At 49.5% G+C, this 25,516-nt stretch overlaps 1 protein-coding gene across 4 annotated transcripts in view; it reads left to right on the top strand.

Annotated features, from left to right (window-relative positions):
- The first annotated feature begins 1,700 nt into the window (after nucleotides 1–1,700).
- Nucleotides 1,701–25,516, top strand: part of lipeb (lipase, hormone-sensitive b) — a 111,872-nt gene continuing 88,056 nt past the window's right edge. For all 4 annotated transcript variants that reach the window (XM_052045495.1, XM_052045493.1, XM_052045494.1 and 1 more), the window contains exon 1: nucleotides 1,701–1,786. In XM_052045495.1, the coding sequence (XP_051901455.1) occupies nucleotides 1,723–1,786 (64 nt within the window). In that variant the 5' untranslated portion in view covers nucleotides 1,701–1,722. The remainder of the gene's footprint in view (nucleotides 1,787–25,516) is intronic.

Below are 25,516 nucleotides of genomic sequence, written 5' to 3'. Positions count from 1 at the left end.
GTTTCAGGCCGAGTACCTTCAGGACTTTTAAGTTGAGTTCTTCCAGCAATTTATCTTTTGCTCACAATAAGCATCTTGATATTCGGGATTAAGTTGAGAAGTCTTCAGCCAGTACATAGTGAACCTTCAAATTTCCATCACAGAAGCTTGTTTGCTGAGCTGATTCATCATAGATACTCATAGATTGTTGGATATTAAGGGAAACATTGAGGTACATTGGTTAATTATTGTCATATGTACCGAGGTGGACTGTTGGCCTCACAATCTACCGCGTCATGGCCCTTGCACCTTACTGTCTGCCTGCACTGCACTTTCTCTGGAACTGCAACACTTTATTCTGCATTCTGTTGTTGCTTCTCCATTGTACAACCTCAATGCACCGATGTGGTGAAATGATCTACATGGACGTCACGCAAGACACTGTACACGTGACAATAATAAACCAATTTACCAAAGAAGCACTGGGGAGCCGTGTTTGACCCTGAACTCTGTCGCTTCTGTGTGAGGATCTCCCGTTCCACCCCTGACTGCCTGTGATTCCATAGCACGGCTGAGAAACCTTAACAGCACCTCTACTTCCTCAGGAGGCTAAAGAAATTTGGCATGTACCCTTTGACCCTCACCAATTTTTATCGATGCACCATAGAATGGATCCTATCTGGATGTATCACGGCTTGGTAGGGCAACTGCTCTGCCCGGGACTGCAAGTAACAGCAGGGAGTTGTGGACACAGCTCAGCGCGTCACGGAAACCAGCCTCCCCTCCATGGACTCTGTCCACACTTCCCGCTGCCTCAGTAAAGCAGCCGGCATAATCAAAGACCCCCACCCACCCCGGACATTGTCTCCTCTCCCTTCGGGCAGAAGATGCAAAAGCCTGAAAGCACGTACCACCAGGCTCAAGGACAGCTCTGCTATAAGACTATTGAACGGTCCCCTAGTACGATAAGATGGACCTCACAATCTTCCTGGTCGTGGCCCTTGCACCTTATTGTCTGCCTGCACTGCACTTTCTCTGTAACCGTGACACTTTATTCTGCATTCTGTTGTTGCTTCTCCCCTTGTACTACCTCGATGTGATCAGATGATCTGCAGGGATGGCAGGCAAAGCAAAGCTTTTCACTGTACCTCGGTACGTGTGACAATAATAAACCACTTTACCAGCCTCTGTCCCACCCCTGCCCTCGCACTGGCCGCACAATCGTTGCTCTGCCCCCTCGACCCTGGTGCAGGGTCCCCACGGCAGACGCTGACCGTCCCCCCTCCCTCCACAGGCGCTGCCCGACCCACTGAGTCCCCCCAGCCCTTCTGCTTCCTGATTCAACTTCCGCGTTCCAGCACGGTCCCGCCCCCCCAGCCCCGCTCCGGCGTCCCATTCGCTCTCTGCCTCGATGACGTCACATCAGGGGAGGAGGCCGGCCGCCTCGGCTTGAGGGGCGGGGCTTTCCGTGATTGGCGGGAGCTGTCTGAGGAGAGGGTGGGACTTGGGTGTTGATTGACGTAGGCTGGGCGGCGTCCTGGATAGGGATTGGATGGGAGGGCCAGAGCCTGCCTGCCAGCTGATTGGCGCTGAAGGGAGAGGGCGTTGTCGGCTGGGTGATACCGCGAGCGCTGATTGGTGAATGCTGTCAGAGGGCGGGTTCTAGAACTGATTGACAGCCCGGTGGCCGAGGAGGAGGAGGCGGTGATTGGTCGGCCGCCTTGTCAACGGCGGGCGGTGAAGATGGCGTCGGGCGGAGCGGCGCCGGGGTCGGAGGGAAGAGGCGCCTCGGTCCGGGAGCCGGCAGGTGGGTACCTGTTACCATGGAGACCGGTTACCCCGGTAACTCTGCGTCCGCGCCCGTCACGAAGGGTGGGGGAAGGGGAGGAGTTTGGGGAGGGGAGGAGGGGGGGTCCCTGATCCGGAACGTTGGTTACCAGGGAGACCCCGTCACCAGGGAGACCGGCCATGCTGGTCGGCAACAAGGTTACCGGGGCAACCGAGGGGGTGGAGCTTGACCACTGCAAGGCGCTGGGGACGGTTGCCATAGGGATCTGAGGAGACCTGGACACCAGGGGGACCTGGTCCGGGGTGGGTTGCCATGGGGATCTGAGGAGACCTGGTTACCAGGGGGACCTGGTCCGGGGTGGGTTGCCATGGGGATCTGAGGAGACCTGGTTACCAGGGGGACCTGGTCCGGGGTGGGTTGCCATGGGGATCTGAGGAGACCTGGTTACCAGGGGGACCTGGTCCGGGGTGGGTTGCCATGGGGATCTGAGGAGACCTGGTTACCGGGGGGACCTGGTCTGGGGTGGGTTGCCATGGGGATCTGGGGAGACCAGGTCTGGGGTGGGTTGCCATGGGGATCTGGAGAGACCTGGTCTGGGGTGGTTGCCATGGGGATCTGGGGAGACTTGGTTACTGGGCGGACCTGGTCTGGGGTGAGTTGCCATGGGGATCTGGGGAGATCTGGTTACCAGGGGGACCTGGTCTGGGGTGGGTTCCTATGGGGATCTGGAGAGCCTTGGTTACTGGGGGGATCTGGTCTGGGGTGGGTTGCCATGGGGATCTGGACAGACCTGGTCTGGGGTGGTTGCCATGGGGATCTGGGGAGACTTGGTTACTGGGCGGACCTGGTCTGGGGTGAGTTGCCATGGGGATCTGGGGAGGTCTGGTTACCAGGGGGACCTGGTCTGGGGTGGTTGCCATGGGGATCTGGGGAGACTTGGTTACTGGGCGGACCTGGTCTGGGGTGAGTTGCCATGGGGATCTGGGGAGGTCTGGTTACCAGGGGGACCTGGTCTGGGGTGGGTTGCCATGGGGATCTGGGGGGGTTACTAGGGGGACAGCTGGGTGTTTGGTTGCTGGGGTGGACCTGAGCCGGGAGTGGTGAGGGGAGAGTGTGGGGTTGGTTAGCACAATGACCCAGTGGTGGGCGTTTGGTTACTGCAGAGACCTGCCGCCCCTGGTCGCCAAGTATGTCCCGCCCAGCTCCCTGCTTCAGTCACACTGCTGGTGCATTTGCATTGCTGTGATGACCACATTCTCCTGATGACCACAGCCTTTGTAAATTGTACCTCAGAGCTTCCCATTGAACTCTGCTGTGTTAATTGTGGCAGGGCAGTGCTTGGTCACTTGGCTGGCGAAGGCTTCAGTGAAACGAGCCCCATGCCTGCCAAAATCCCTCTCAACCCCAAATGGACAGTCTGGACTGATGTGGAGTCTTGACCCGAAACGTCGACTGTCCGTTTCCACCCCACCCCCCCCCCCCCCCCCCCCGGCTCATACTGCCTGACCCCCTGAGTTTCTTCACCAGCTTGTTAATTTATCCCCAATTGTCATTGAACTGAGTGCACTAAAGTCTTCCCTCCCTCCTGACTTACTACCTGCGGATCCGTGCACTCGTGAAGTCGGCTGCGTAACTCTGGAAGTGCTGGCAAATTTTACATGTTCCTCCAGAGCTCTCTGCTGTGCTGTCTGGTTAACCCTGGTGGCCTTGGAATGGACTTGCGTTTGATGTCTTGTGAAGTGTCAAACAGTTGGTTTGCAACCAGCGCCAGGGTCGCGAGTACTGGGGTTCAGGAACGCGGGTAGGTTTGCGTCAGAGCCAGCGTCTGCAGTGCTCGTGTGTCTCAGCTCAGTTTGACAACCTGCGGCTTGATTGCTGTGGCCTAACTTGCAGTGTAAAGCTAACACAGAAGATATTGTATCCGTGGATCGCAGCCTTAGTGTCACTCCCAGCGGCTTTGGCATCTTTGTTTTGTTATATGCCGGTAAGAATCAGCCCACTGTTATCGTGGTGAGGGGACACGAGCCAGGATGAGCAAGGACGGCTGATTTAATCCCTTTTAGAACATAGAACACAAAACACTACAGCACAGTACAGTACAGACACAGTAACGGCATTAGCGAACTAAAGGGTGTGCAAGAACAGAGGGACTCTCGGTATGATTCTGCATAACCCTTGAAAGTGCCTCGACTTGTTGAGGGAGTGAGCAGTGAAACGGATGTTATGTTGAGATTTTATTACAATCCAGTGGTCACTGGCTTTTTATTCCAGAACTTAACTCGGACTCGTGTCTCTGAATCATTATTCCACACCCCTGGATAGCCAGCCTAGTAGTTTAACTACTATGTTCATAAGAGACGTAGAGTTATACAGCACAGAAAAAGGCCCTTCGGCCCAACTCGTCCGTGCTGACCAAGGTGCCGACCTGAGCCAGTCCTATTTGCCTGTGTTTGGCCCATATCCCTCTAAACCTTTGCTATCCATGTCTTTTAAAACCCTGTGTTTGTACCTGCCTCTACTGCTTCTCTAGCAGCTCTGTTATATCCACCACCCTCTGTGTGAAGCACTTGCCCCTCAGGTCCCCTTTAAATCTTTCCCCTCTCACCTTTAACCTGTGCCCCCTGGTTTTAGATTACCCTGGGGAAAATGACCATCCACTTTATCGATGCTCCTCATGATATTATAAACCTCTATAAGGTCACCCCTCAGCCTCCTTCGCTCCAGGGAAAACAGTCCCGGCCTGTCCAGTCCCTCCTTATAAGATTTCTTTATTAGTCACGTGTACATCGAGACACACAGTGAAATGCATCTTTTGCGTCGAGTGTTCTGGGGGGCAGCCTGCAAGTGTCGCCACGCTTCTGGCGCCAACATAGCACGCTCACAACTTCCTAACCCGTACGTCTTTGGAATGTGGGAGGAAACCAGAGCACCCAGAGGAAACCCACGTAGTCACGGGGAGAACATACAAACTCCTTACAGACAGCGGCCGGAATTGAACCCGGGTCGCTGGCGCTGTAATAGTGTTACGCTAACCGCTGCACTACCGTGCCCGGTAACATCCTCGTGAATCCTTACTGCACCCTCTCCAGCTTAGTGATGTCCTTCCTATAGCTGGGCGACCAGAACAACACACAATGCTTCAAGTGCGGTCGCACCAATGACTTGTACAGTTGCTGCCACACCCTCTGTGGAAATGTTGTCATATGTGTTAGGCATCGTCTCCACTTCAGAAAGCAAACTGCTGGATGAACTCAGCGGGTCAGGCTGCATCTGTGCAGGGAGAGGAGTTAGCTGTTCCTTTCTACCTCTCTGCCTCCACAGATGCTGCTCGACCCACCGTTCCTCCAGCAGTTTGCTTTTTGCTGCAGATTCCAGCCTCTGCGGTCTCTAGTTGCGTCCTCCAGATCACAATCTTCTCTCCTTTAGAGGATAAACCAGTCTCTATCTTTCATTCCTGGGAGATTTTTTTAGATATTCCGGGAATTAAGGGAAATGGGATTCATGCAAGAAATGGTACAGAAGTAAAAAAAGTCAGGAATGATCTCACTGCATGTCAAGACAGCCACCATAGACCGAATGGCTTTCTCCTGCAGGAAGGGTATTCCAGAGAATTCTAGCTCTGCCCTGATGTCATTAAGTCGAACCTTTCCCATTCCATCAAGATCCCCCTGTAATTTTCGATCACCTTCTACACAATCTACAACACCGCCTATTTTAGTATCACCCGCAAACTTACTAACCATGCCTTGTACATTCACATCCAAGTAGTTTATATAAAATGACGTACAACAAAGGTCCCAGCACCAGCCCCTGTGGCACTCCACTAGACACAGGCCTCCAGTTGGAGAAATAGCCCTCGACCATCACCCTACCACTGAGCCAATGATGAATCCAATCCACTATCTTCCCCTGGATCCCACGTGATCTAAGCTTCCATGGACTAAGAGAAGATTACAGCACAGTGCAGGCCCTTCGGCCCACAATGCTGCGCCGACATTTTATCCTGCTCTAAGATCTATCTAACCCTTCCCTCCCACCTAGCCCCCTATTCAATGGAGACTCGATGGAGTGCACAAGGATGAGGTGGGTGGGTGGATCTCATTGAAAACTGCTGGATACTGAAAGGCCTGGATAGAGCGGACGTGGAGAGGATGTTCCCATCAGTAGGAGAGCCTAGGACCTCAGAATAAAGGGACGTCCCTTCAGAAATGAGGTGAGGAGGAATTTCTTCAGCCAGAGGGCGGTGAATCTGTGGAATTCGTTGCCTCAAGAGGGCAGTGGAGGCCAAGTCACTGGGTGTATTTAAGGCAGAGATCGCTAGGTTCTTGATGGGTAAGGGGGTTGGGGGTTACAGGGAGAAGGCGGGAGAATGGGGTTGAGGTAAAACAACAATGGAGAAGCAGATTCGATGGGCCAAATGGCCTAATTTTGCTCCTATATCTTGTGGTCTTGTCTCCAGTGCCCCAGAAACCTTGGTGTACATTTACAAGACCAAACTCCGATGCAAGTCGAGTGTGATATCTACTGTGGGGAATGAGCCATGGTGGTTAGTTTGGATACTTTTGATGGGATTATTCTGCATTGCAATTTTCAGCAATCTGTTGTTCTGTAACCTCGGATTCTCTACGCCACAGGGAATGTGGTTACCTGTTCTTTGTGGCAAAGATGGGCCAATTTACGCAGTTCTGCATGGAAGTTTGGTTGTAGTTTGCTTGTGCTGTCCTTCAGTAGGAAGCTTTAACTCCCAGAGTAGTTGTCATTTGTACGTTTCCCTTCTTCACACCAAATAACTGCTTTCCCACTCTTCACACTGGATGGTCTCCACTGGATCTTCCAGATTCATGCTCCTTCTGGGCAGTGCGCCTTGGCAGTATATTCCTTGTCCAGCTGTTCCTTCCCTTCCCGAACACACACAGGCCAACGACCAGGAGCTACAATTCCTCCCACCCTGCTTCTTGTAGGGATGCCATCCGTCAGCTTCCACCCTACCCTCAAATTCACTTGGACCATTTCCAACACCCCTTCCTTGATCTCTCTGTCTCCATCTCAAGAGACAAACCATAGAACATAGAACAGTACAGCACAGGAACAGGCCCTTCGGCCCACGATATCTGCGCCAAACACAGTGCCAAGAAGGGTTCTGACCTGAAACGTTGACCACCTGCTTTTCTCCACGGATGCTGCCTGGCCTGCTGAGTTCCTCCAGCATCATCGTGTTTTTCATCTGGATTCCAGCATCTGAGTCCTTTGTTCCTCTAAACTCAACCTGTTCTGCCTGCACATGATCCGTGTCCCTCTGTTCCCTGACTGTTCAATGTGTCTGTCGAAAAGCCTCTTAAAAACCACTATCGTATCTGCCTCCACCACCACCCCTGGCAGCACATTCCAGGCATCCACCACTCTCTGTGTTTAAAAAAAACTTGCCCTGCACATCTCCTTGCCCCTCTCACCTTAAATGCACATCCTCTAGTATTTGAGATATCTACCTGGGAAAAAGATTCTGACTCTCTCCCCTGTCTGTGCCTCTCATAATTTTATAAACTTATATCAGGTCTCCCCTCAGCCTCCACCGCTCCAGAGAAACATGGTAGTGTTGTGGTTAGCGCAACGCTATTACTGTGCCAGCAACCTGGGTTCAATTCCGGCCGCTGTCTGTAAGGAGCTTGTACGTTCTCCCCGTGGGTTTCCCCCGGGTGCTCTGGTTTCCTCCCACATTCCAGAGATGTACGGGTTAGGGAGTTGCGGGCGTGCTACGTTGGCGCCAGAAGCGTGGCGACACTTGCGGGCTGACCCCCCAGAACCCTCAAAAGATGCATTTCACCGTGTGTTTCAATGTACATGTGACTAATAAATCTCATCTTAAAACGACCCAAGTTTGTCCAACCTCTCCTTATAGCTTGTACCCTCTAATCCAGGCAGCGTCCACTGACATTTACTGTAAACCCACTGACTCCCAGACTAGACCTCCCCTCTCTTGTGAGGATGGGATGAATCCTGAATTCTGCAAGCTCGGGTAACCTGCTCTCCCTCTGCTTCTCATCTTTCTCATTCCGACCTACCAGCTCTGCCCACACACCCACTTCTTTCCAAACCCCGCTCACCCCGTTCCTTTCCCCTCCCCCACCTGCCCCATCTGCCCATCGCCCACACCCTCCTCCCACTGGGTGACTCCCCTCACTGTCCCCACCTGCCCTCCCCACCTCCCTTATTTGGTTTGTTACATACCAGCAGCAATAGAAACATAACGAGCAAGGTTCCAATGTTAAAACCTATTTATTAGTAACTACTTGTAATAATAAGAAAAAAAATGTTAGATATCAGAGGGATCTGGGGGTCCATATCCACAGATCCCTGAAAGTTGCCTCACAGGTGGATAGGGTAGTTGAGAAAGCTTATGGGGTGTTAGCTTTCATAAGTCGTGGGATCGAGTTTAAGAGCCGCGAGGTAATGATGCAGCTCTACAAAACTCTGGTTAGACCGCACTTGGAGTACTGCGTCCAGTTCTGGTCGGCACATTACAGGAAGGATGTGGAAGCGTTGGAAAGGGTGCAGAAGAGATTTACTGGGATGCTGCCTGGATTGGAGAGGATGCATTATGAGGAGAGACTAAGGGAGCTCGGGCTTTGCCCTTTGGAGAGAAGGAGGATGAGGGGAGACATGATAGAGGTGTACAAAATATTAAGAGGAATAGATAGAGTGGACAGCCAGCGCCTCTTTCCCAGGGCACCAATGCTCAATACAAGGGGGCATGGCTTTAAAGTAATGGGTGGGAAGTTCAAGGGAGATATCAGAGGGAGGTTTTTCACCCACAGAGTGGTTGGTGCATGGAATGTGCTGCCTTGGGTGGTGGTGGAGGCTGATACGTTGGTCAAGTTCAAGAGATTGTTAGATAAGCATATGGAGGAATTTAAAATAGAGGGATATGTGGGAGGAAGGGGTTAGATAGCCTTAGGTGAGGTTTAAAGGTCAGCACAACATGGTGGGCCGAAGGGCCTGTATTGTGCTGTATTGTTGTATGGTTCTATCAGACATTGACCGAAGTAAACCGAAATGTGTGTGTGGCAAGTTCCCAAACCACCCAGTCTAGGAACAGTTCTCTTTATCAATCTTTTTATTAAATTTCAAATTAATATACATAACACTAGTGATTGTACACGTGGTGTGGAGAGATCGGGATTACGATAACAACAGCTGACATGTACAAACTCAGGGAGTAAAATATATAATCTGAACCTCCCAATCTCTTACTAAATGATCATGATCGAAAAGAATTTGAAAAGAAATTTGATTATATGAAAACAGAACCCCAAAAATAAAACCAAAACCAAAACAACAAAGAAAAAAAAATAAACAAAAGCAAACCAAAAACTTCAAAAAAAAAGCTGGACTGATGTTTCTTCAGTTGAAAAACATTATTATGTCGTCAGCTCCGCTCCTCTGTATTCAAGTAAAAGGTTATTGGAAGGGATTCAAAAAAGGTCAGTTTACATCATATGGAAATATTGAATAAATGGGCTCCAAACTTCCTCAAGTTTAAGCGAAGGATCAACAGTACCCTCCTAATGTTTTTCTAAGTTTAAACATGTTATAGTTTGAGAAAACCATTGAAATGTGGTTGGAGGTATAGCGTCCTTCCAGTTAAATAGAATGGATCTCTTGGCCATTAATGTAACAAATGCAATGATAGGACAGACTGAAGCGGATAGATGGCCCAACTCCATCATTGGTAACCCAAAGGCTGCAGTAATAGGATGAGGTTGTAAATCAATATACAATACTATTGAAATAATATTAAAAATGTCTTTCCAATATTTTTCCAAAAGAGGGCAGGACCAAAACCGAATTACATCTGAAGCCACCTCCGAATTCCATCTGTCACATATAGGATTTATATGGTGATAAAAACGGGCTAACTTATCCTTAGAACAGTTCTCAAAGTTCAGTTCAGTTCAGTAAGTCACTCTGCAAAACGATGAGCAAAAGCTTCTGAAAACCACATTATAATGTAGAGTAGAAGGTAGAGAGAAGGAGTTTACGAATTCCGCAAGTTCCACGGTGGAACCAATACGATGCCCCAGTCGTCAAAGATCTCCACTGTTTTGTTCCGAAGTATCTGCCACACCAAGGGCACTCGATACGTGGCCACCCACAGATATACCTGCTTCCCGGTACAGGTTAACGACAAAGTGGACTCTACAGATTGCTCCAAAAATCCATGTATGAATTGCAAAGCAAGAGTCACAACGATTGTGCTTCACAGTCAGTGCTACCAACTCTGTCTCTCTCTCTGTCTCTCTCTCTCTCTCTTCTCTGTGTCTGTGTGGGTTCAAGAATCAGCTCACAGATATGTCTGCAGTTGCCAGCACTTCAATGAATCCTCCCTCAGACACCTGCAGCATTCCAATTATCCCAGTCATAGAAGCTCTTCGCTCCCACTTGCAGTAGTCAGACAAAGCCACACACGCTACTGTTCAGGCACCTAAAAGGGACCCTCACCAAGTAGCAACCTGGGCTCGTAACGGGTTCCATGCTCCGCCTTCCTCTCCTCTCAGATCCCACCATCTGCAGCCCTTTATTGCCCCCTCCCCACCTCCCAGCCTCTGTCGCCCTCTCCAGCCTTTCCTCTCCCCCACCAGACTCCATCTCTCTCCTCGCCTGTATCCACCTCTCGCTTGCCAGCTTTCACCTCGCCCCTCCCCACCACCTTGTTACACTGGCTGCAGCCCCTCTACTCTTTCATCCCAGGTGAAGGGTCTCGACCCAAAATGTCGACTGTCCACTTCCCCCCACAGACGCTGCCTGACCCGCTGCTCATTTTTTTGCTCCATCTCTCTTTTGCCTCCAGCTTCAATGCCAGCTCTCCTCCCTTCCCTTGGCATGTTATGGTGAGGTTGTATGAGACGTTGGTGAGGCCAAATTTGGAGTATGGTGTGCAGTTCTGGTCAGTAACTATAGGAAGGATATCAGTAAGATTGAAAGAGTGCAGAGGAGATTTACTAGAATGTTGCCAGGTCTTCAGGAGTTGAGTTACAGGGAAAGATTGAACAGATTTATTCCTTGGAGCGTAGAAGAATGAGGGGAGATTTCATAGAGGTTTACAAAATTATGAGGGGTATAGACAGAGTAAATGCAAGCAGGCTCTTTCCACCTAGATTAGGAGAGATAAGTACAAGAGGACATGGCTTTAGGGTAAAAGGGGCAAGGTTTAGGGGGAACATTAGGGGGAGCATCTGACGTGGTAAATGTGGGCTCACTCTTAAGTTTTAAGAATGAATTGGATAGATACATGGACGGGAGAGGTCTGGGGGGTTATGTACTCGGTGCAGGTCAATGGGACTAGCGGAATAATTCCGGCACAGACTAGAAGGGCTGAATGGCCTGTTTTCTGTGCTGTAGTGTTCTATCGTTCCTACTGACATTATGACCTGTCGTGCTCCCCAAACTAACCAGAGCTCAGGGCCTTAAAATAGGGGGCTATGTGGGAGGGAAGGGTTAGATAGATCTTAGAGCAGGATAAAATGTCGGCACAACATTGTGGGCCGAAGGGCCTGTACTGTGCTGTAGTGTTCTATGACCTAAAAGCAGAAAATGCAGGGAAACCCACATCAGGTCAGTGGAAGGAGAAACAGTTAAAACGTTTCAGGTTGAAGAGTCTCATTTCCAGCTTTTTCTGTTTTTATGTCGTATTTCCAGCAATTTTTTTTTTGATTTTCAGCAGCATAAATTGTGTGTGTAAAGTGTGTAAAGTGTATTTGTATTGGAATACTATGTGCATTGGGAACATCGTATCATAGGACAGTCATTGTGATTTCATCTGTGATTGCAATTAAAAGACAGCACACTGTAATTAATTGTGTCACATCTTACGACTGTAATCAACAGGCTGCTCAGAGCAACAAAGAGACCGAGGGGTACAGGTACATAGTTCCCTTAAATCAGCGGCACAGGTAGATAGGGGGGTGAAGAAGGCGTATGGCGCGCTGGCCTTCATCGGTCAGGGGACTGAGTATAGCAGTTGGGATGCCGTGTTACAGCGCTCCATCCCAGACAACTTCCTGATGAATCTCCTCTGCACCCTCTCCAATACAATCGTGTCCTTCCCATCGATCCTTGTTGGTCTAATGCTAACTTGGAGGTGTTTCTGCACATAATGGTGCTTCCTAAATTGGGACTTGGGTTACAGCTGTACAGGACGTTGGTGTATTGTGTGCGGTTCTGGTCGCTCAGCTGTAGGAAGGACATCGTTAAGCTGGGAAGGGTGCAGAAAACATTCAGAAGGATGTTCCCGGGACTGGAGGGCTTGTGTTATAAGGAGAGGCTGGACAGGCTGAGACTGTTTTCCCTGGAGCGAAGGAGGCTGAGGGGTGACCTGATGGAGGTATAGATCATACAACAGTACAGCACAATACAGGCCCTTCAACCCACAATGTTGTTCCGACCTTTAAACCTCGCCTACGACTATCTAACCCCTTCCTCCCACATGTCCCTCTATTTTAAATTCCTCCATATGCTTATCTAACAATGTCTTGAATTTGACCAATGTACCTGCCTCCACCACCGCCCCAGGCAGCGCATTCCACGCCCCAACCACTCTCTGGGTAAAAAACCTTCCTCTGATATCTCCCTTAAACTTCCCACCCATTACTTTAAAGCCATGCCCTCTTGTATTGAGCATTGGTGCCCTAGAAAAGAGGCACTGGCTGTCCACTCTATCCGTTCCTCTTAATATTCTGTACACCTCTATCATGTCTCCTCTCATCCTCCTTCTCTCCAAAGAGTAAAGCCCGAGCTCCCTCAGTCTCTCCTCATAATGCATACTCTCTAAACCGGGCAGCATCCTGGTAAATCTCCTCTGCACCCTTTCCAACGCTTCCACATCCTTCCCATAATGAGGTGACCAGAACTGGACACAGTACTCCAAGTGCGGTCTAACCAGAGTTTTGTAGAGCTGCATCATTACCTTGTGGCTCTTAAACTCGATCCCGTGATTTATGAAAGCTAACATCCCATAAGCTTTCTCACTTACCCTATCCACCTGTGTATATAAAGTCATGAGGGGCAGAGATAATAAGGTGAATGGTCATAGTCTTTTTCCCAGGGTAAGGGAGTCTAAAACTACAGGGCATAGGTTTAAAATGAGAGGAGAAAGATTTAAAAGGGACCTGAGGGGCAAGTCTTTCACTTGGAGGGTGGTGGGTATATGGAACGAGCTACCAGAGGAACTGTAGAGGCAGGTACAATTGTGACATTTGGACAGGTTCATGGGCAGGAAATGTTTCGAGGGATCTGGGCCACATGCGGGCAAATGGGACTAGCTCAGGTAGGCAACTTGGTCAACATGGATGAGTTGGGCTGAAGAGCCTGTTTTATGCTGTATAACTCCATGACTCTATGAGGAGGTTCAGTATATAGTGCTTCACAATATGAATGGGGAACTAGTATCTTTTCTGGTTAGAAGCAACAACAGCTTGCTTTTATATCATACATTTGATGTAATTAAACCTCCTAAGAGTTTCATAGCAGTGTTACCAGACAAAATGTTTTGGTGCTGACAGGCTTTGAGGGAGGTAGGTTCTAAGGAGGATCGAGGGGTATAGAGGAGGAGAGGTCGGGGAGGCAGTTCCACAACTTGGGGATTTAACAGCTGAAGCCACAGCTGTCAGAAGTGGAGTGGTAGGAATTGAAGATAGATATTTATTTATTAGTCACATGTACATTGAAACACATAGTGAAATGCATCTTTTTGCGTTACTGGGAATGTGCTGGGGGCAGCCCGCAAGTGTCGCCACGCTTCCGGCACCAGCATAGCATGCCCACAACTTCCTAACCTGTACGCCTTTTGGAATGTGGGAGGAAACCAGAGCACCCAGAGGAAACCCACGCAGACACACGGGGAGAACGTACAAACTCGTTACAGATGTTCGAAGGTCGGGATTAGCAGAGCGCAGAGGTCGTCAAAGGAGGGCAGGAAGGGAGTACGGATATAGGTAGGGATTTGAAAACCAGCATGAGAACTTCAAAATTACCAGATTGAGATTGGGTTCAGCTCAGTAAATACAGGACTGTAGATCAGTGGAGCGTGATGTGTTGGCATATGGCCAGGAGTTTTGGACTGAGCTCCAACTTGTCAATAGTGCTGGGTGGTAATTGGTAATTGGTTTATTATTGTTACATGTACTGAGATCCTGTGAAAAGCTTTTGTTTGCGTGCCAAAAAAATACAGATCATTCCATACATAAGCACATCGAGGTAGAACAAAAGGAAAAAAAGAATGCAGAATAAAGTGTTACAGTTACAGAGAGAGTGTGGTGCGGGCAGACAATAAGGTGCAAGGGCCACGACGAGATAATTAGTTTATTATTGTAGCATTTGTTTTGCGTGCCATCTATGCAGATCATTTGAAAACATCAGTACATCGAGGTAGTACAAGGGAAAAGCAATAACAGAATGCAGAATAAAGTGTCACAGTTACAGAGAAAGTGCAGTGCAGGCAGACAATAAGGTGCAAGAGCCGCGATGAGGTAGATTGTGAGGTCAAGAGTCCATCTTTAACATACAGGAAGTCTGTTCAAGAGTCTGATAACAGCAGGATAGAAGCTGTCCTTCAGCCTGGTGGTGCATGTTTTCAAGCTTTTGTATCTTCTGCCCGATGGGAGGGGGGAGAAGAGAGAATGTCCGGGATAGGAGGGGTCCATGATTATGTTGGGTACTTTCCCGAGGCAGCGGGAAGTGTAGGAGTCCTCAGAAGGGAGGTTGGTCTGCGTGATGCGCTGGGCTGTGTCCACAACTCTTTGCAGTTTCTTGCGGTCCTGGGCAGAGCAGTTGCCGTACCAAGCCGGGATGCACCCAGATGGGATGCTTTCGATGGTGCATCGGTAAACGTTGGAGAAAGTCATTGGGGACATGTCGAATTTCCGTATCCTTCTGAGGAAGTAAAGGCCCTGGTGAGCTTTCTTGGTTGTAACATCTATGTGGATGGACCAGAATAGGCTATTGGTGATGTTCATACCCAGGAACTTGAAGCTTTCAAACATCTCCACCTCAGCACCATTGATCAGAATCAGGTTTATTATCACCGACAGGGGCGCGCGCTTCTCTAAACCTGGGAGCAGTACAAGAGATAACACTGACTTTGTTCCACCACCTTCAACATGATGTCACTACCAGTTCCTCATGGAAAGCTCATTCAGAAAGTCAGGAGGCATGGGATCCAGGGAAACTTGGCCATGTGGATTCAGAATTGGCTCGCCCATAGAAGACAGAGGGTGGTGGCAGATGGAGCATGTTCTGCCTGGAGGTCGGTGACCAGTGGTGTTCCGCAGGGAGCTGTTCTGGGACCCCTGCTCTTTGTGATTTTTATAAATGACTTCAATGAGGATGTGGAAGGGTGGGTTAGTAAGTTTGCTGATGATTCAAAGGTTGGTGGTGTTGTGGATAGTGTAGAAGGTTGCTGTAGGTTACAACAGGATATTGACAGAATGCAACCTGGGCTGAGAAGTGGCAGATGGAGTTCAAGCCGGGAAAGTGCGAAGTGATACACTTCGGGAGATCGAATCTGAAGGCAGAATACATGGTTAATGACAGGACTCTTAGCAGTGTGGAGGAACAGAGCGATCTTGGGATCCACGTCCATAGATCCCTCAAGGTGGCCGTGCAGGTCGATAGGATTGTTAAGAAGGCATATGTTGGGTAGGCCTTCATTATTCGGGGTATTGAGTTCAAGAGCCACGAGGTGATATTGCAGCTCTATAGAACTCTGGTCAGACCACACTTGGAGTATTGTGTTCAGTTCTGGTCGCCTCATTATAGGAAAGATGTGGAAGCTTTAGAGAGGGTACAGAGGAGGTTTACCAGGATGCTGCCTGGATTGGAGAGCATGTCTTATGAGGATAGGTTGAGTGAATTAAGGTTTTTCTCTTTGGAGAGAAGGAGGATGAGAGGCGACCAAGGTGATAAGTGGCATAGATCGAGTGGACAGTCAGAGACTTTTTCCCAGGGCAACAATGGCTAACACAAGCAGACATAATTTTAAGGTGATTGGAGGAAGGTATAAGGGGGATGTCAGAGGTAGGTTTTTTACACAGAGAGTGGTGGGTGCGTGGAACGCACTGCCAGCAGAGGTTGTGGGGGCAGATACATTAGGGACATTTAAGTGACTCTTAGGCACATGAATGATAGAGAAATGGGGGGCTATGTGGGAAAGAAGGGTTAGGTAGATCTTAGAGCAGGATAAAATGTCAGCACAACATCATGGGCTGAAGGGCCTGTACTGTGCTGTACTGTTCTATGTTCTATGTAACGTCTTCCCACCCACTCCACCTTCGGCACTCCAAAGGACCTTGTCCTCCACAGTGGCTCACTCCTCCATTTCACCAACACCCACTCCCCTTCTCCAGGCTCCTTGAGTGCAACACCTGCCCTTTAATCGCTTCCGTCCTGGCATCCCGAGACCCAAACACACCTTCTAGGTGAAGCAACAACTCACTTGTACCTCCTCCAGTTTAATGCACTGCATGCAGTACTCATGATGTGTTCTCCTCTACACTGGGGAAACCGAACTTTGCGGAACACCTCCAGCTTCAAAGGGGTGACCCTGAGTTACCAGTCACCTGTCATTTTATTTCCAATGAACAGGATGCTGGAGGTACTCATTGGGACCCTTCATTTGGACTGAGAATCTCAACCTGAAAAGTTGACTGTCCATTCCCCTCCACAGATGCTGCCTGGCCCATTTGAGTACCTCCAGCATCTTGCATGTTGCTCCGGATTCCAGCACCTGCAGTCCCCTGTGCCTCCTGCCATTTTAGTTCTCCATCTCACTCCCCACTCTGGCCGCTCTGTATTTGACCACCTACCATGAAGCCCAACATCGGCCCGTTGAACGGTACTCCACCTTCTGACCTGTAATGTTATAGCCATCTGGGCTTAATATTGAATCCAACAACTGCAGATAATTGGCCTTTTCAGTTGTATCAGAACTGACCAGTCCTGAAGAAATGTGTAGCCCACTGTGTTTCTTTCTCTATAAGTACTGCCTGGCTACGCCCAACATTCTGCTTGTATTTCAGATTTCCAGCACTCGCAGTGTTTTGAAGCTCACTCTTCACATGTGCTTTCTTCTCTCTCTCTTCTTTGCTTTATCTCCCTTTACATACGTCTCCCCCGGCCAGACCTGATTAATTGGCATTGGTATTGCCATGGTAGTGTAGTGGTTAGTGTGACACTATTACAGTGTCAGCGACCCGGGTTCAATTCCGCCCGCTGTCTGTAAAGAGTTTGTATGTTCCCACCGTGCCTGCGTGGGTTTCCTCCGGGTGCTCCGGTTTCCTCCCACATTCCAAAGACGTACGGGTTAGGAAGTTGTGGGCGTGCTATGTTGGCGCCGGAAGCGTGGCGACACTTGCGGGCTGCCCCCCAGAACACTCTACGCAAAAGATGCATCTCACTGTGTGTTTCAATGTACGTGTGACTAATAAAGAAATCTCATCTTATCTTCATTATTGTCACTTGTACCGACGTACAGTGAAAAACTTGTCTTGCATACTGTTCGTACAGATCAATTCATTACACAGTGCATTGAGGTAGTACACGGTAAAAACAATAACAGAACACAGAGTAAAGTGTCACAGCTACAGGCAAGTGCGTTACAGGTAGACAAGCCCTCACCACCCTCTCTCAGTCCCTCTGAGATTCCCTTTGCCTCTCCAGCCCTCCCTCCCCCACTTGTCTGCAACTTAAAATGTACTCAATATCCTGATGGGTTAAACAAAATGTATGGAAGCAACGGGATGCTCGAGGTTTTGAGTTAAGACCCTGCATCAGATGCTGCTCGACGCACTGAGTATATGGGCAGAGGAGTGGCAGATGGCGTTTAATCCGGGCAAGTGTGAGGTGTTGCACTTTGGGAGGTCAAATGAAAGGAGAAAGTATACAGCTAATGGTCGGCCCCTTAATATCATTGAGGTACAAAGGGATCTTGGGGTCCAGATCCATTGTTCACTGCAAGTGGCTACACAAGTGGATAAGGTGGTATTGAAGGCGTATGGAATGCTTGCCTTCATCGGTAGGGGTGTTGAGTACAAGAGTAAGGAAGTCACGCTGCAGCTGTATAAAACCTTAGTCAGACCGCACTTGGAGTATTGTGTGCAGTTCTGGTCGCCCCGTTACAGAAAGGGTGTGGGGGCTTTGGAGAGGGTGCAGGAGAGGTTCACCAGGATGCTGCCTGGATTAGAGAGCATGAGCTATAAGGAGAGGTTGGACAGACTTGGGTTGTTTTCTCTGGAGCGGCGGAGGCTGAGGGGAGACCTGATAGTGGTTTTTAAAATTATGAGAGGCACAGATAGAGTAGTCAGTCAGAATCTGTTCCCCAGGGTAGAAACGTCAAACACCAGAGGACATGCTTTTAAGGTTGGAGGGGGGAGGTTTAAAGGTGACGTGAGGGGCAGGTTTCTTTACGCAGAGAGCGGTGGGTGCCTGGAGTGGGTTACCAGGGGTAGCAGTGGAATTACGCAGTTTGGTGGAGTTTCAGATACACACATGACTATGAAGGGAATGGAGGGATGTGGATGATACACAGGAGGAGGACATTTCATATAAATTGGCATCAAGATTGGCACAACATTGTGGGCCGAATGGCCTGTCCAGTGCTGTACTGTTCTATGTTCCAGCAGTTTAATTTTTGCTGCAGATTCCTGCATCTGCAGTCTCTTGTGTCTCCAATGCTCAATATAATACTTTTCCCAATTCTGTAGCACAATAATCTGAAACATCAACTGTTTCTGTCTCTCTACTGTCGCTGCCTGACCTGCTGAGTGTTTCCAGCATGTTCTGTTTTTTATTTTAGATTCCTGCATTTGCAGTTTTTTGCTTTTTGTACAGCACGCTTGCCTTTATTAGTTGAGGCATTGAGCTCAAGAATAAGGAAGTTATGTTGCAGCTTTATAAAACTCTGGTTAGGCCACATCTGGACGCCCCAATATGTGGAGGCTGAGGCTGTTTTCTCTGGAGCGGTGGAGGCTGAGGGGAGAACTGGCAGAAGTTTATAAGATTATGAGAGGCACAGATAAAGTAGACAGCCGGTATCTTTCTCCCAGGGTTGAAATGTCTAATACTGGAGGGCATGTATTTAAGGTGAGAGGGGGGAAAGTTCAAAGGAGATGTGTGGGGCAAGTTTTTTACACAGAGAGCGGTGGGTGCCTGGAATGTGCTGCCAGGGGTGGGGGTGGAGGCAGATACGATAGAGGGGTTTGAGAGGCTGTTAGACAGGCCCATGGATGTGCAGGGAACGGGGGGATGTGGACACTCTGCAGGCAGAAGGGATTGGTTTAGTTAGGCATTTAAGATAAGATAAGATATCTTTATGAGTCACATGTACATTGAAACACACGGTGAAGTGCATTTTTTGCGTCGAGTGTTCTGGGGGCAGCCCGCAAGTGTCACCACGCTTCCAGCGCCAACGTAGCACGCCCGCAACTTCCTAACCCGTACGTCTTTGGAATGTGGGAGGAAACCGGAGCACCCGGAGGAAACCCACGCAGAGACACGGGGAGAACGTACAAACTCCTCACAGACAGCGCCGGGAATTGAACCCGGGTCGCTGGCGCTGTAATAGCGTTACACTAACCGCTACACTACCGTGACTAGTTTAATTAGTTCATCAGAACATTGTGGGCCAAAGGGCCTGTTCCTGTGCTGTACTGCTCGATGTTCTATGACTTGAGGTAGTTGAGACCCGGGGTGGATCAGGCACGATTATATTGAATAGTGGGACAGGCTTGAAGGGTGAGTTAGCCTGCTCCTCCTTGTTCCATGTGTTCTTGGATTCAGGGTGAGCTCAGCTGAGGCAGTGATGGAAACAAGCAACATTACAGTAGTTGGAGCTATGTTCCTGCCAATTGCAGGGAGAACTGTTTGGAAACTTAGAAAATCAAACTTTAAATTCACTGTTGGTGGGGATTTTTAGGTGTTCATTAAATGAGAGGATAGGTGTAGAAACCACATTTGTAACAAAGAACGCTTTGCTACAGGAAGTGGTTGAGGCAGAGGAAACAAGGTGCACCTTTGAAGTACAGGAAGCTACAGGGCTGTGGGGAGGGAGCGGGGCAGTGGGATCCGTGTGGGGACTGACACAGGGCTGTGGGGAGAGAGAGGGGCAGTGGGATCAGTTTGGGGACTGACACAGGGCTGTGGGGAGGGAGCGGGGCAGTGGGATCAGTTTGGGGACTGACACAGGGCTGTGGGGAGGGAGCGGGGCAGTGGGATCAGTGTGGGGACTGACGCAGGTCTGTGGGGAGGGAGCGGGGCAGTGGGATCAGTTTGGGGACTGACACAGGGCTGTGGGGAGAGAGAGGGGCAGTGGGATCAGTGTGGGGACTGACACAGGGCTGTGGGGAGAGAGCGGAGCAGTGGGATTAGTCTGGGTTTGACAGTAAGTTTTTTACACAGAGAGTGGTGGGTGTGTGGAACCCTGTATCAAAGTCTAATTTCACAGCCTCAGGTATTCCCCACAGCCCTGTACCAGTTCCAAACTAACCCCACTGCCCCGCTCTCCCCACAGCCCTGTATCAGTTCCAAACTAACCCCACTGCCCCACTCTCTCCCCACAGCCCTGTACCAGTTCCAAACTAACCCCACCGCCCCCTCTCTCCCCACAGCCCTGTATCAGTCCCCACACTGATCCCACTGCCCCACTCTCTCCCCACAGCCTGTTAAAACTTAGAACATTGAACATTACAGCACAGTACAGGCCCTTCGGCCCACACTGTTGTGTCGACACTTTATCCTGCTCTAAGATCTATCTAACCCTTCCCTCCCGGTCAGAGAAAAGATGACTGTTTTTGTCTCCGCAGATGTTGCCTGACCTGCTCAGAGTTCCCAGCATTTTCTGTTTTAATTTCAGAATCTCAACATTTGCATTTCCTCACTTCCCACAGCTGGACCAGTGCCAGCTCTCAACAGAGTGAGTGATCGTGCTGTTTAGTTAAAGGCCAATGTTGCAGCAACACTTGGCAGTGTTGAATGATGGAGTGCTCTTTGGGTACAAGGTCTTTCTGTCATCCTGTTGTCAGCCCTGAGTGTGGCGGACTGAACAATCCCTTCAAGGCCTTATCATAATCCCCTGATCCTGGCCGTTGACTGCTGGATCAGTAAACTGAGTGGAGAGTTCTCGTTAGTCTGTGAATGGTGGGGTACTTGGGAGTGCAATGGAACAGAGGGACCTCGGAGAGTACAAGCGCATAGTTTGTTGAAGGCAGCGTGACAGGTAGACAGGGTGGTGAAAAAGGCGTTTGGCATGCTGGCTTTCATCAGTCAGGGCATCGAGTACAGGAGTTGGGACATTATGTTGCAGTTGTATAAGTCGTTGATGAGTTCGCACTTGGAGTACTGTGTGCAGTTTTGGTCACCCTGTTACAGGAAAGACGTAGTTAAACTGGAAAGAGCACAGAGAAGATTTACGAGGATGTTGCCAGGACTCGAGGGCCTGAGTTACAAGGAGAGGTTGGCCAGGCTGGGTCTTTATTCCTTGGAACGTAGGAGAATGAGAAGTGTTTAAAATTATGAGAGGCATAGATAAGGTGGACGATAACAGTCTTTTCTCCAGGGTACGGGAGTCCAAAACTATGGGGCATAGGTTTAGGGTGAGAGAGAAAAGATTTAAAAGAGACCTGAGGGGCAACTTTTTCACCCAGAGGGTGGTGAGTATATGGAACGAGCTGCCAGAGGAAGTGGGTGAGGCGGGTACAACAGGATCATTGGAGAAGCACTTGGATAGGTATATGGAGGGGCGGGGCTTGGAGAGCTGAGTGCAGGGAATTGGGACCAGCTGGGTGGGCACCGTGGTCGGCAGGGACAGGTTGGGCCGAAGGGCCTGTATCCGTGCTGTATTGCTCTGTGACTCAATGACTCTAATATGTGATTTCTTTTTGCCTTCATTATAAAGGAGTCTATTGCACATTTATTCACTACCTTGGGATTTCCCAAACCATTTCATTGTAACCACATTCTCGTTGTAGTCACCTTCATAGGCAGTCCCTTGGAATCGAGAGTGATCTCCAATCACTCGGCTTCTGTGGATTCAGAGATGATCCATCTCTTCCACAGATGGACCAGCTGGTAGCCAATGTATGGCATCGATGGATAGGGTGGTGATGAAAGCATTTGGTCCGCTTGCCTTCATAGCCGAGGCACTGAGTAGTAGAAGAATTGGGGCATCAAGTTGCAACTGTGCAAAACATTGGTTCAGCCGCACTTGGAGTATTGTGTACAGTTCTGGTCACCACACTACAGGAAGGGTGCAGTCACCATAGAGAGTGTGCAGAAGAGATGCACCAGGGTGTTGCCTGGAATGGAGGGCTGTGGTTATGAGGAGAGATTGTATAAGCTGTGTTTATTCTCGCTGGAATGTAGGAGGGTTAGGGTTAGGGGTGTTCTGCTACAGGTTTATAAAATCATGAGAAGAATCAGAATTAGGTTTATTACCACTGACTTATGTTGTGAAATTTTGTGGCAGCAGTCCAGAGCAAAGACATAAAATTACTATAAATTACAAAATAAATAAATAGTGCACAAAAAAGGAATAACAAGGTAGTCTTCATGGGTTCATGGACCATTCAGAGATCTGATGGCGGAGGGGAAGAAGCTGTTCCTGAGTCGTTGAGTGTGGGTCTTCAGGCTCCTGTACCTCCTCTCCGATGGTATTAATGAGAAGAGGGCATGTCCCGGATGGTGAGGGTCCTTAGTGTTGGATGCCTCCTTCCTGAGGCACTGCCTCTTGAAGATGTCCTCGGTGGCGGGGAGGGTTGTGCCCGTGATGGAGCTGGCTGAGTCTACAACCCTCTGCAGCCTCTTACGATCCTGCACATTGGAGCCTCCATACCAGGCTGTGATGCAACCAGTCAGAATACTCTCCACCACACATCTGCAAGAGTCTTTGGTGACGTACCGAATCTCCTCAAACTCTGGTGTACCTTCTTCGTGATTGATTGCATCAGTGTGTTGGGCGCAGGATAGATCCTCAGAGATGTTGACGCCCAGGAACCTGAAGCTGCTCACCCTTTCCACCGCTGACCCCTTAATGAGGACTGGTTCTCCCGACATCCCCTTCCTGAAGTCCACAATCAGTTCCTTGGTCCTGCTGGCATTGAGTGCGAGGTTGTTGTTGTGACACCACTCAACCAGCCCATCTATCTCGCTCCTGTACGCCTCTTTGTCGCCGTCTGAGATTCTGCCAACAACAGTGGTGTCATCTGCGAATTTATTGATGATGTCTGTAGGGGGATAATAGGGTAGACATTCAGAGTCTTTATCCCAGAGCTGGGGTATTGGTATTGGTCTTGGTTTATTATTGTCACTTGTACCGAGGTACAGTGAAAAACTTGTCTTGCAAACCGATCGTACAGGTCAATTCATTACACAGTGCAGTTACATTGGGTTAGTACAGAGTGCATTGATGTAGTACAGGTAAAAACAATAACAGTACAGAGTAAAGTGTCACAGCTACAGAGAAAGTGCAGTGTAGTTTGTAATTTGGTGCACACCTTCTACAACATGCACAGCTCTGTGTACTCCTTCACCACTTAGAGATCCCTGGGAGTCGATGGGAACATTACACTTCCTCAGGGAGCTTCTGAGCACTGCCTGGCGTCTTTTCCTCTGTCCTCCTGCTAATCTCTTCCTCGGATTAGTGTCCGTGTCGGGATTCTGTTGTTGGGTATTACAAGTGACATGTCCTTCCCAATGTGATGTTTCAAGAACACGACGACTGATTTGCGTAAAGCATGGTCCCAGAAACGTCCCCTCAGAAATCAGTTTGTTTTTGATGGTGCTGGATGAAGGAGCAATGTTGGTCAGGGCCCAGGGAGATCTCTCATGTCCAAGTTAGGAGATTTTCTATCCCTACCCAAACAGGTTGATGGGTCCATTTGAAGCATCAACTGAGAAACAGGATCTCAATCATGTTATGGAGTCATATAGCATAGAATGCTGGATGCAGCTCTACAAAACTCTGGTTAGACCACACTTAGAGTACTGTGTCCAGTTCTGGTCACCTCATTATAGGAAGGATGTGGAAGCGTTGGAAAGGGTGCAGAGGAGATTTACCAGGATGCTGCCTGGTTTGGAGAGTGTGCATTATGAGGAGAGACTGAGGGAGCTAGGGCTTTACTCTTTGGCGAGGAGGAGGATGAGAGGAGACATGATAGAGGTGTACAAAATATTAAGAGGAATAGATAGAGTGGACAGCCAGTGCCTCTTTCCCAGGGCACCAATGCTCAATACAAGAGGGCATGGCTTTAACATAATGGGTGGAAAGTTCAAGGGAATTATCAGAGGGAGTTTTTTTTACCCAGAGAGTGGTTGGGGCATGGAATGCGCTGCCTGGGGCGGTGGTGGAGGCAGGTACATTGGTCAAATTCAGGAGATTACCAGATGTATATGGGGGATTTTAAAATAGAGGGATATGTGGGAGGAAGGGGTTCGATAGTCTTAGGCGAGGTTTAAAGGTCAGCACAACATGGTGGGCTGAAGGGCCTGTATTGTGCTGTACTGTTTTATGTTATGTTTTATGTTCATCTTAAACTTTTCCCCCTGGATTACAGACATCTCTACTGAGGGAAATGTCTCCCCTATCTGTGCCCCTTGTAACTTCTCTTCCCTTCGCCTTCTTATTCCGGCTTCTGCCCTCTTCCTCTCCAATCCCAATGAAGGGTCTCGGCCCGAAACGTCGACTGGTTATTTCCCTCCATGGATGCTGCCTGGCCTGCTGAGTTCCTCCAGCACTTTTCGTGGATTGCTCCAGATTCCAGCATCTGCAGAATTTCTTGTTGTCTTCTCTTCAGTTCCGCCAGATTCACCCCTCAGACTCCTCCAGTCCAGGAGAGACAACCCCAGCTACTCCAGATAACTGAAAAGCTCCATCCTACATCCTCCAGGTCACCTCTGTACCCTCTCCAGCACAGCACAGTCACATCCTTCCCATAGTGCGGTGATCACAACTGCACACGATACCCCAGCTGTGGTTTGACCAATGTTTCATTAAGTTCTGATGCAGACTTTCAACCCGAAATGTCGACGGTTCCTCCCCCCCTCCCTCCCTCCCGGGGTCCTGGTGAGTTTAAAGGGAGCGGGAAAACAGGACCAGATGCAAAATAATTGGAATTTCTGAATAGTTGGTTATTTGATTATCAGGGTTTCAGTGTATTCGATTAGTCACCGTCAGTATCTATTCTCTCCCTCCCTCTCTCTCTCCCTCCCTTCCTCCCTCTCTCCCTCCCTCTCCCTCTCTCTCCCCTCTCTCTCCCTTCCCCTCTCTCCCTCTCCCTCTCTCTCCCCTCTCTCTCCCTTCCCCTCTCTCTCTCTCTCCCTCCCTCCCTCTCTCCTTCCCTCCCTCTCTCCTTCCCTCCATCTCCCCTCCCCTCTTTCCCTCGCCCCTCCCTCTCCCCCTCTCCCTCCCTCTCCCCTCCTTCTTCCTCTCCCCCACCACAGATGCTGCCCGACCCGCTGAGTTTCTCCAGCAGGTTGTTTGTCGCTCCGGGTTCCAGCATCTGCAGTCTCTTGTGTCTCTTTCATAAAGTTGTACCGTGACCTTCCTGCCCTTGCGTGAGCAACACACAAAATGCTGGAGGAACTCAGCGGGTCAGGCAGCGTCTATGAAGGTAAATGGGCAGTTGACGTTTCAGGTGGAACCTCTTCTTCAGGGCTGCTCTTGCTTGAGATGTGGCTTCCAAGTCATGAAGGAATTAGATTCCCCGT

The sequence above is a fragment of the Pristis pectinata genome, chromosome 39 (assembly GCF_009764475.1).
Source record: "Pristis pectinata isolate sPriPec2 chromosome 39, sPriPec2.1.pri, whole genome shotgun sequence".
Lineage (NCBI taxonomy): Eukaryota > Metazoa > Chordata > Chondrichthyes > Rhinopristiformes > Pristidae > Pristis > Pristis pectinata.
This window is presented reverse-complemented; position numbering and strand designations above follow the sequence as displayed.